The following is a 12,256-nucleotide window of genomic DNA, read 5'->3' on the forward strand; positions in this document are numbered from 1 at the left end:
CCCGCCTCCGTCTCCCAGAGTTCTGGGATTACAGGCATGAGCCACCACGCCCGGCCCATGGCTGGCTAATTTTTGTATTTTTAGTAGAGACAGGGTCTTGCCATGTTGGCCAGGCTTGTCTCAAACTCCTGACCTCAGATGATCCGCCCACCTCGGCCTCCCAACTGCTGGGATTACAGGCATGAGCCACCGCCCCTGGCCACCTGGCTTCTGTTTAATAGGGGCAGTTTAGTGAAGTGGTTGAGTTCATCAGACTCAAGAGTCCCAATGCCTGGGATGTAATCCTGGTTCTTCCACTTAATAGCAGTATGAATTGAGTCAAATTACTCTCCTTGTTTCATCTTTTTCATCTGTAAAATGTGAATCATCATCATTATCATCCTCACCTTATAAGGTTGCTGAGCGGGCTTAATGAGGTAAAGAGCGTAAAGGTCTTAGGCCAACACCGGTCGTGTATTTGATTCTAACGTGAGCCGCACCGGTGCCGTCTGCTCTGATGGAGTGTAGGTGAGTGTTCCTTGCCACGCTTCCTTCCATTTCTGGTGCCACTGGTCTTTCCCTTGGAGTTCCACTTGAGGCTGGGGTATTGTATGTTCTGCTTGGTTTGCTGAAGGCCAAGGACAGGTGTTTGTAGAGTCGGGGTGGGGAAAGGGCCTGACTTTGAGACTCTGAGCTCTGTCATTTCTTCTGAAACTTTGTTAGAGGTTCTGTTATGGGGTTTACACCATTAGGTCAAAGATTTTCCTAATTGTATTAGTCCGTTTTCACGCCGCTGATAAAGACATACCCGAGACTGGGAAGAAAAAGAGGTTTAATTTGACTTACAGTTCCACATGGCTGGGGAGGCCTCAGAATCATGGCTGAGGGCAAAAAGGCATTTCTTACATGGCAGCAGCAAGGGAAAATGAGGAAGAAGCAAAAGCGGAAACACCTGATAAACCCATCAGATCTTGTGAGACTTATTCATTATCACGAAAATAGCACAGGAAAGACCAGCGCCCCATGATCCAATTACCTCCCCCTGGGTCCCTCCCACAGCATGTGGGAATTCTGGGAGATACAATTCAAGTTGAGATTTGGGTAGGGACACAGCCCACCCATATCCCTAATCCTGTGGACTCCCTGGGTGTGGGGTGAACCCCCAGGGCACTTAGCCTGAAGCCTGGAAAGTGGACCTCCCGGGGGCGAGCCCCGGCTTCTGCCCAAGGCCTTGGGTGGTCAGCATAGATGTCTTCCTCTCAGAATTTTTCCATCACTATTCCCTGAGTGCTTACCTCCCAGTTTACTTCTGTCTGGGTTGACTTTCAGTGTTAGTGGACGTTATTTCCCTTTCTGTGATGGGGAGGAAGGATTCAGCTCCATTCTGTCCTAGAATTTTCTGTTTCTCTTCTTTGTCATTACTTTCTAAAGTGTATGGACTGAGGTTAGACTCCTTTCTTCTTCTTCTTTTTTTTTTTTTTAGTTTTCTGCTGTTAAAATTTTCCCTGACTTTTATTTTTTCACCTTTTGTTGTTGGGAAAGCACAATTCTCTGGCTGCATTTTATTCTGCCATCTTGATCCAGAAATCTTGTGGTGAGCTTTAAAAAAATAAAAGAGTGAAGAAAACACAAAACATTCTTGGGCCCCACCCTGGACCTTCTGTTGCAGAGGCTCTGGAATAGGGCCGAGTAATTAATTTTTAAAGCCTTCCTGTGGGTTTTCGAATCAGCCAGGTCTAAATCCACCATCCTTATAAAAGAATGTTTATTTTTTTCTTTTACCTTTTAGTTAGGCTACCTGAAAAACAAGTTGAGATTTTCTACCTGAAAACACGTCAGATTTCTCAGAAAGACCCCATAAATCAAAAGTTTTTTTTTTTTTTTTTTGTTTTTGTTTTTTTTTTTTTGAGACGGAGTCTCGCTCTGCCGCCCAGGCTGGAGTGCAGTGGCCGGATCTCAGCTCACTGCAGGCTCCGCCTCCTGGGTTCACGCAATTCTCCTGCCTCAGCCTCCCCAGTAGCTGGGACTACAGGCGCCCGCCACCTCGCCCAGCTAGTTTTTTGTATTTTTTAGTAGAGACGGGGTTTCACCGTGTCAGCCAGGATGGTCTCGATCTCCTGACCTCGTGATCCGCCCGCCTCGGCCTCCCAAAGTGCTGGGATTACAGGCTTGAGCCACCGCGCCCGGCCAAAAGTTTTTTTAAGTGGTTTATTTGCTTGTTTGTTTTTTTTTTTGTTGTGTTGTTATGGGTTTTGTTTGTTTTTTGTTTTTTTTTTTTTGAGACGGAGTCTTGCTCTGTCGCCCGGGCTGGAGTGCAGTGGCCGGATCTCAGCTCACTGCAAGCTCCGCCTCCCAGGTTTATGCCATTCTCCTGCCTCAGCCTCCCGAGTAGCTGGGACTACAGGCGCCCGCCACCTTGCCCGGCTAGTTTTTTGTATTTTTTAGTAGAGACGGGGTTTCACCGTGTTAGCCAGGATGGTCTCCATCTCCTGACCTCGTGATCCGCCCGTCTCGGCCTCCCAAAGTGCTGGGATTACAGGCTTGAGCCACCGCGCCGGCCTGATTGTTTTGTTTTGAGACGAAGTCTCTGTCACCCGGGCTGTAGTGCAGTGGCATGATCTCAGCTCACTGCAACCTCCGCCTCCCAGGTTTAAGCGATTCTCCTGTATCACCCTCCCAAGTAGCTGGGACTACAGGTATGTGCCACCATGCCCAGCTAATTTTTGTATTTTTAGTAGAGACAGGGTTTCTCCGTGTTGGCCAGGCTGGTCTTGAACTCACGATCTGCCTACCTTGGCCTCCCAAAGTGCTGGGATTACAGGTGTGAGCCACTATGCCCAAACGAACCGTGTTCGTTTTTTAAATAACGGTAATACAAATGGGCAAAAAGCTTGTCCCAAGAGAACAGCAATGGAAAGTTGACCTTTTTTTGTAGTTCCTGAGATAAATATCCTTAGAAATGAAGTTCACTTCGAGATCTCTTTAGCTTCTAGGTTTATGCTGGTATTTATAGAGTGAATTATTTATTAGTGCTTTTAATAAGCATTTTGAATGCTATATATGGCAGTATTGTCAAAGTGATTCCCATTCATCAGAACTCAATGGTCTTTACCGTATATCACCTACAAGGGATCTAATTTAATCCTGTTTAGGATTTGACTGGTAAAAGAGAACTATAAAGAGTACTGGTTTTACCTGGATCAATAGATTCAGACTCAAGTAAGGCTTCCTTCAACTAGATATAAAACTTACATGATTTTTATGGCTGCTAAGGACTGGAAGGAAGCTACAAAGAAAATGTGGATTTAACATTTTGGAATAATTTTTATATAAGGTGTGAATTTAGAAGTAGTATTTTCAATTTGTAAGTTACAGGTAACAGAAGAAATGATTAATTTTTAATTTTTTTATTTTTTTTGGAGACAGAGTCTCGCTCTGTCGCCCGGGCTGGAGTGCAGGGGCCAGATCTCAGCTCACTGCAAGCTCCACCTCCCGGGTTTACACCATTCTCCTGCCTCAGCCTCCCGAGTAGCTGGGACTACAGGCGCCCGCCACCTTGCCCGGCTAGCTTTTTGTATTTTTTAGTAGAGACGGGGTTTCACCGGGTTAGCCAGGATGGCCTCGATCTCCTGACCTCGTGATCCACCTGTCTCGGCCTCCCAAAATGCTGGGATTACAGGCTTGAGCCACCGCGCCTGGCCAAAATGATTAATATTTAAAAGCATGTAGTAGTCTGGGCACGGTGGCTCATGCCTGTAATTCCAGCACTTTGGGAGGCTGAGGTGAGAGGATTGCTTGAGGCTGGGAGTTTGTGACCAGCCTCAGCAACATGGCAAGACTCGGTCTCTACAGAAAATAAATAATAAAAATGAGCTGGGTGTGGTGGTGTGTACCTGTAGTCCTAGCTACTTGGGAGGCTAAGGTGGGAAGATCCCTGGGGCCCAGGAGTTCGAGGCTGCAGTGAGCCATGATCACACCGCTGCACTCCAGTCCAGGTGACAGAACAAGACCCTGTCTCTAAAAAAATTAAAATAAAAAATAACAATGAATTGTAAAATAAACCATGCACTAGAAATACCTCACATGCAGCCACTAGGCTTTTCCAGTACTCTAATCACCCATATGTGCTGCTCTCAATATATTTGGAAAATAACCCATTGATTATGTAGTCATCTGTTTTGCGTACACTTCCGTTTCTTTTTTTTTTGAGATGGAGTCTCGCTCTGTCGCCCAGGCTGGAGTGCAGTGGCACAATCTCAGCTCACTGCAACCTCTGCTTCCCGAGTTCAAGCCATTCTCCTGCCCCAGCCTCCCGAATAGCTGGAATTACAGGCACACACCACCAAGCCCAGCTAATTTTTGTATTTTTAGTACAGACGGGATTTCACCATGTTAGTCAGGCTGGTCTCGAACTGCTGACCTTGTGATCTGCCCGCTTTGGCCTCCCAAAGTGCTGGGATTACAGGCGTGAGCCACCGTGCCCGGTCTCCTTTCATTTTTGATCCTTGTGGTGTTTTTACTACATCTACCTTTTAAGGAGTGATTGTGATCATAATCCAACTCAAAGACCTGTACCATGCTTTTGACATAAAATATTTCTCTTTTTTGCATTGCTTTTTCTCCAAGGGACGTTCTTTAAGGAAATCATTGCTTTTTCACATTCTTTTGGATCTAGAATTATTAAACTCTGCTATGTATCTTCAGTATTGGCAGAGAAAGCATGTCATAGTTGATACGTTGACGTGTATGCCAACATGATCTCAGTCTTGAATTAACTACTTTCTTTCATCAGTTGGTCTAATTATAACTTTTAAACTATTATTATATATACATGCCTCCATTTTTTGAATAACTGCAACAGTTGATATTCTACTGGATGTTATCTAGTCCTCAGAATTTCAAAACAAGAAGGACAATGGAGGTCATGTTGTCCAACCCCTGCTGACGTACACATTAGGAACGGGAAGCACAGACTGGCTCATTTGCCCAGGTCATGCTGTCCAGGCACATGGTCTCTTGATTTCCAGAGCCATACCCTTTGTACTAAAGCCGGTGGTCTCTCCCATCATCTAGTAGCATTTGTTACAGATGAAACTACATGTCACTTGGTATGCAAAACACACCATGATCAAAATTGTAAATTCATTATCACATATTTTTCTAGGCACATCTGTAGATTCGGGGGAAGTAGAAGAAATAAAAGTAAAATGTGAAATAATAAAGAGGAATAGCAACAGGGAATTAACAAGGAAGTGAGGACTGAGATGCTGACACATGGCGAGTTCCTACTGTGGATTACTGCTCAGCATGCTCTCGCTATTTCTTGGCCGGGTGCAGTGGCACTTCGGGGGACCGAGGTGGGTGGATCACCTGAGCTCAGGAGTTCGAGACCAGCCTGGCCAATGTGGCGAAACCCCGTCTCTACTAAAAAGCACAGACATTAGCTGGGCATGGTGGTGTATGCCTGCAATCCCAGCTACTCGGGAGGCTGAGGCAGGAGAGTCACTTGAACCCGGGAGGCGGAGGTTGCAGTGAGCCAAGATCGTGCCATTGCACTCCAGCCTGGGAAACAAGAGGGAAACTCTGTCTCAAACAAACAAGAAAACATGCTATGGCCATTTCTCTAACTACAGTCACCTGAAGTCAGGACCCACGATAAATCAGTCAGTAGAACCAGTGTTAGGGTTTTTTTTTTTATGTGATTACCTCTTAGTTTTTGTGTCTATTTGTAAATATAAAGAAAAATATTTAGATTCTTAACTTCGAGATGAGATTAGGAAGGGAAACTAGGATGATTTTGGCCAGTCTGAATGTGTTCAATGCAAACCTGCTAGGCAGGTTAAAAGTTTTTCTAGTTAAATGTCTTAGCATCAATACTCCCAAAATATTGTTTCGACTTCCTTCAAGAAGACTTATTCACAGGTGGTTTTCATGTGCTCGCTGGTAGAGCAGCCAACACAGCCTTAGAAACATGCCCTTGAACTCTGATTTTTTTTTTTTTTTTTTTTTTAAACAGAGTTTCACTCTTGTTGCCCAAGCTGGAGTGCAATGGCGCAATCTCGACTCACTAAAACCTCCTCCTCCCGGGTTCAAGCGATTCTTCTGCCTCAGCCTCCTGAGTAGCTGGGATTACAGGCATACACCACCATGCCCAGCTAATTTTTTTTTTTTTTTAGTAGGGACGGGGTTTCTCCATGTTGGTCAGGCCAGTCTCAAACTTCCAACCTCAGGTGATCTGCCTGCCTCGGCCTCCCAAAAGTACTGGGATTACAGGCATGAGCCACCGTGCCCGGCCGGTGTTAAATGTTTTAATTTAAACATTTGGACACAGTTTTCCTTGGATTTGAAGCAATAATGCCCTAACTCAGGATGACCACGAGAGAATGGTGGCCTGATAAGAAAAACAGCTCAGTGCTACAAATGAAAGCCACTGAACGGCTGGGCGCAGTGGCTCACACCTGTGATCCCAGCACTTTGGGAGGCCGAGGCATGCAGATCATTTGAGGTCAGGAGTTCAAGACCAGCCTGACCAACATGGTGACACCTCCTGTCTATTAAAAATACAAAAAAAAATTAGCCAGGCGTAGTGGCAGGCACCTGTAGTCCCAGCTACTCAGGAGGCTGAGGCAGGAGAATCACTTGAACCCGGGAGGCGGAAGTTGCAGTGAGCTGAGATCATGCCACCGCACTCCAGCCTGGGCAACAGAATGAGACTCCATCTCAAAAAAAAGAAAGCCACTGCATATTTACACATGGTCTGTCCTCTCCAATTAAATAATTCTGTTCTTATTTGCTCTGCCTTTGAGACAAAAGATGAAAAGCTGTGCACGTTCTTAATAACAGTAGCTTCATCACACATGTTGAAAGATTGAAGGAAATGAATTTCAGCTGGGGACATTTTTTTTGTTTGTTTTAAACTTGTAACAAAAGCACTAATGTTATCTTTCATTCCTGATTTCTCAATTATCTTTCTATGTAAAGCTGACATGTCTGCATTTTTATTTTAGGAATCTTTCAAAGAAGTACCAACCTAAAAAGAACTCGAAGGAGGAAGAAGAATACAAGTATGTTTACCATTGAAAATTGTCTTGTAATAGACACATGCCATTGGTGACTACACACAGAAAGGAGAAATACATGTCTATAAAAATAAGTTGCATTTCCCATTCATTTTGTGTCAGTTTTTAAATTGGAGGAGAGAACAATAAAAACATAATTAACTTTTCTTATACGGAGTCACTGGACCTATGCCAGATTGTTTCAATTAAAGTAATTAGGAAAACTTTAGAATGTAATTAAGCAAAAACAGGAAGTATGGAATCTGCATTCCAGAGTCTTGATTTGGTTTGGCACTATCAGGAGTCCCTGTTATGCTAATCATTCACCCAAGAAATATGTCCATTTCAGTCAGTGATTAAGGCATCTTAACACAGACAGCTCAAATACTATATCTCTAATGTATATCTAAATATCCTTTACATTAGTACATGCAGCATGTATATGAATTTTGGATTATATCTTGGCTAAGTATTAAAGCCAAATATTACATTACGCAGAACGGTTCAGTTTTGCAAAATGAAAAGTGTTTCCATTGTAATTAATTCTGAGCCATTTTGATGAGAAGACTCGATGTGTAATGAATACTCAGGATCCTATGGGAGGTGATGCCAATTAACCTGATTTTAATTAATATTTTCTTGGTGTAAAGCAGAATATGAATGAACGTGGCCTTGTGTGAAACGGAGTGGTGTGTGTTCTGTTCCATAGGTATACGTCATGTAAAGCTTTCATTTCCACCCTGAACGAAATGAATGATTATGCGGGGCAGCATGAAGTTATCTCCGAGAACATGGCATCACAGATCATTGTGGACTTGGCACGCTATGTTCAGGAACTGAAACAGGAGAGGAAATCAGTAAGCAAAACTTTATTCTTTTTCTTCCTAGAGGATGGACCAAACACAGTGGGAATATCCCTAGATGATTAAAATTAAATAAAACCATGTAAGACTATGGGTCTTAAACTCACACCTTTGAGAATCATATTAAAGTTATGGACCCCAGCTGGGTGCGGTGGTTCACGCCTGTAATCCCAGGACTTTGGGAGGCCGAGGTTGGCGGATCACAAGGTCAGGAGTTTGAGACCCTGTCTCTATTAAACCCCGTCTCTATTAAAAATACAAAAATTAGCCAGGCGTGGTGGCATGCAGCTGTGATCCCAGCTACTCAGGAGGCTGAGGCAGGAGAAACGCTTGAACCTGGGAGGCGGAGGTTGCAGTGAGCCGAGATTGCGCACCTGCCCTCCAGCCTGGGCAACAGAGCAAGACTCCGTCTCAAACAAAAAAAAAAAAAAAAAAAAAAGTTACGGACCCTGTTCCTAGAAAGTGTTTCTAGGTCTCTACGTAAAATGTCAAGGGTCCTTCAGACAGTCTGAAACTCATCTGTGGACCCAGGAATATGCATCCCTTTGAGGAATTTAAATATATTTCAGGGTATCAGACATTTAAAAAACAAGTAAGTAATATAATATGGTGTATGCTCTGTGGAATAAACAGTATTAAAATTAGTGTTTATCAGCCAGGCATGGTGGCTCACGCCTGTAATCCCAGCACTTTGGGAGGCCTAGGCAGATGGATCACCTGAGCTTAGGAGTTCGAGAACAGCCTGGCCAGCATGGTGAAACCCCGTCTCTACTAAAAATATAAAAATTAGCTGGGCGTGGTGGCGGGCACCTGTAACCCCAGCTACTAGGGAGTCTGAAGCACAAGAATTGCTTGAATCCAGGAGGCGGAGGTTGCAGTGAGCCGAGATCTCACCATTGCACTCCAGCCTGGATGACGAGCAAAACTTGATCTCCAAAAAAAAAAAAATAGTGCTTATAAGTAGGTCAAAAAACTGGAAAGATGTCCCCAGTTACATCCATTCTGTTCCTCAGCTCATTCATTGCTGTCTAATGAAGCACACCTTATTGTTCCTCTTACCACCATTTTCATCTTTTCATAAATAGGTTTTGTTGTTAACCAAAGACAAAAATGAATGCTCAAAGTCTATTCTTAGTCATGATTTTGCCTTAAGGGATTTATCTTTAAGCCATGGTCTATATCATTGTATTTTGATTGCATGTGAAGTGCAGAATAATTTGTTACTAGTAATAAAGTAGCCATGTTGGCCAGTGATAAAGATTTTTTTTTTTTTTTGAGATGGAGTTTTGCTGTTTTGCCCAGGCTCAAGTGAAGTGGTGCAATCTTGACTCCCTGCAACCTCTGCACCCTGGGTTCAAGCGATTCTCCTCCCTCAGTAGCTGAGATTACAGGTGCCCACCGCCATGCCCAGCTAATTTTTTGTATTTTTCGTAGAGATGGGGTTTCACCGTATTGGTCGAGCTGGTCTCAAACTCCTCAGACCACCATGATCCACCCGCCTTGGCCTCCCAAAGTGCTGGGATTACAGGCGTGAGCCACTGCGCCCGGCCACAACAGTTCTTTTAATGCCCTGGGGATGCATGAGCCAACAAGATTGCTATGACTTCTGCTGAAATGGAGGAAACATTAAGTAATAATGACAAAAGTGATTATTTAATTGCAATTATGGTAGTTGCCACAAAGTAAGAGTACAACGTGCTATGAGAGCGTACGATGGGATTGCTGACATGCTCATGCTCTGGGGTCAGGAAGAAGCTTCCCAAGGGACTTTGCAGTTAAGGCCTTAACAAGACTTGAGGGATGATTAGGACCTGCGTGGGACAAGCATTCAATAGAGAGCAGCCAGGGCCCTTGGGCAGGAAAGCATTTGAAAATGTCTCAATTTAGTTCTTTCTAAACTATAAATGTGTAGCATACGGCCTTGGATAGGTTTAAAAGTTAGGAAGAGATAAATGCCTTAAGATCACCCCATTGGTTTAAAACAACAATATGCCAGTAAACTGAGATGAATCTTCATCTGTTGACATTAGCATAATGGTTCTCAACTAGGGACAGTTTTACTCCTACTCCAGCCACATTTGTCAGTGTTCGGAGACACTTTTGGTTGTCTCAGGGATTGTGGCTAAGGGGTTGCTACTGGTATCTAGAGAGAAGAGGCCAGGGAGGCAGCTAAGCATCCCGCAATACATAGGACAGCTTCACAACAAAGAATGACCTGGCCCGAAATGTCTATAGTGCTGAGTGTGAGAAACCCTGCACTGGAGCCCTAAATTAGATGACAACCTCTGCTGGACCATTCATTAAAGATTTCTTTAGTGACAGAAAGGATGCAGTGAAACAGAATACTAAGGTTCAGAATGAAGTACAAATGTCTAATATAGTGATAAAATAAATACCGGAAATCTTAACATGATCATGGACTGCTTCCCTGGACCCTGAACTTCCCTTGACCTTGCAAAGGTTTATATTTTTTTCCTATTTGTTTCTTTTGTCAATGCTTTGTCTCTTTTTTTTTTTTTTTCAAGACAGAGTCTCACTGTGTTGCCCAGGCTGGAGTGCAGTAGCACAATCTCACCTAAGTGCAACCTCCACCTTCCAGATTCAAGCGATTCTCCTGCCTCAGCCTCCCAAGTAGCTAGGATTACAGGCACATGCCACTATACCCGGCTAATTTTTTGTATTTTTGGTAGAGACAGGGTTTCATCACGTTGGCCAGGCTGGTCTTGCACTCCTGACCTGAAATGATCCACCCGTCTTGGCCTCCCAAACTGCTGGGATTACAAGCGTGAGCCACTGCGCCCCCTCATATTCCTACGCTGTGTTATGACCAAGTTGTTTTGTATTTTATTTACTCACTGTTAATCATGACTTTTTTAATAGTCTGTCATATCTGTATTTTGGATTTAGTTCCTTTTGTTAATCAAAAATTATAGTAATTTATGGAATAAATTATAGGTGGTACATATACACATTAAATATCTTGCAATACATAGTGTTCCTTTTATTTTAAGGAGAACTGCAAGTACAGGTTTCTGAGTCAGATGTTCTGTTGGGAGGAGCTGTAAACATGCTCTTTTGAAATATTCTGTAATTAAATTAAAATGACATTTTAGAAAATCGTGAAACCTTTTGAAACATTAGAAAGAATATCAGTAAACAAATGTGTGTATTTGTGCTATTTTATTTTATTTTTTGAATTTATTTTGAGACGGAGCCTCGCTCTGTTGCCCGGGCTGAAATGCAGTCACGCGAACTCGGCTCACTGCAGCCTCTGCCTCCCGGGTTCCAGCAATTCTCCTGCCTCAGCCTCCTCAGTATCTGGGATTACAGGCACCCCCAGCCATGCCTGGCTAATTTTTGTGTTTTTAATAGAGATGGAGTTTCACCATGTTGGCCAGGCTGGTCTCGAAATCCTGAGCTCAGGTGATCCGCCTGCCTCGACCTCCCAAAGTGCTGGGATTATAGGCGTGAGCCACCGCACCTGACCTGTTTGTACTATTTTAATATAATGCCTCATGAGCACTTTTTTTCTTTTTCCTTTTTTCTTTCTTTCTTTCTTTTCTTGAGACAGGGTCTCATTCTGTTGCCCAGGCTGGAGTGCAGTGGTGAGATCATGGCTCACTGCAGCCTCAACCTCCTGGACTTAAGTGATCTTCCTATCTTAGCCTCCCAAGTAGCTGGGACTATAGGCATGTGCCACTATGCTCAGCCAGTTTTGAAAAATTTTGTAGAGACAAGGTCTTGCTATGTTGCCCTGTCTGGTCTCAAACTGCTGGGTTCAGGTGATTCTCTCACCTCAACCTCCCAAAGTGCTGGGATTATAGGCATAAACCCCCATGCCTGGCCTGTTTTTTCTGTTTTCTAACATAATTGTTGCCATTATTTCTAATGAGTAAATAATGAATTAGCATTGTGGTATACTAATCACTGTAATTTTAAAAATTATTCCAATAATATTGGAGGCCGGGCGTCATGGCTCACACCTGTAGTCCCAGCACTTCAGGAGGCCGAGTGTTTAGCCTCGTGCTTGCTATAGATAATAATAGCTAACCTCAATGGGGACTGCTAGTTTTCCAGATTTTACCCAAGATAAGGACCCTAGAGCACAGGAAGGTGAAGTGAGCTGGGCGTGTTGCTCTGTCGAGGAGCTGGGTGTCCCCCAGGCTGCCTCCCTCTCAGGGCAGTGCATGTTTGCAGGCATGGTTTTGTTTCCAGTGAGTTTTTTTCAACATACCTTCAAGGATGCTGGAGTAAACAGTATGAACATCCTCATCTGCAGCTAGCCTTAGAAAAAGAGCTGTTTGGCTGGGCGCGGTGGCTCACGCCTGTAATCCCAGCACTCGGGAGGCTGAGGTA

The 12,256-nt window shown here is 43.9% G+C and overlaps 1 protein-coding gene across 50 annotated transcripts in view; it reads left to right on the top strand.

Annotated features, from left to right (window-relative positions):
* The window catches only part of FNBP1 (formin binding protein 1), a 164,559-nt gene that overhangs the window by 65,013 nt on the left and 87,290 nt on the right, over positions 1 to 12,256 (top strand). For all 50 annotated transcript variants that reach the window (XR_012424261.1, XR_012424264.1, XR_012424265.1 and 47 more), the window contains exons 3-4: positions 6,987 to 7,043; positions 7,747 to 7,894. Coding sequence is in view for 43 of the 50 variants with exons in the window: in XM_045373907.3 (XP_045229842.1) it covers positions 6,987 to 7,043; positions 7,747 to 7,894 (205 nt within the window). In the remaining 7 variants the exon portion in view is untranslated. The remainder of the gene's footprint in view (positions 1 to 6,986; positions 7,044 to 7,746; positions 7,895 to 12,256) is intronic.

The sequence above is a fragment of the Macaca fascicularis genome, chromosome 15 (genome assembly GCF_037993035.2).
Source record: "Macaca fascicularis isolate 582-1 chromosome 15, T2T-MFA8v1.1".
NCBI lineage: Eukaryota > Metazoa > Chordata > Mammalia > Primates > Cercopithecidae > Macaca > Macaca fascicularis.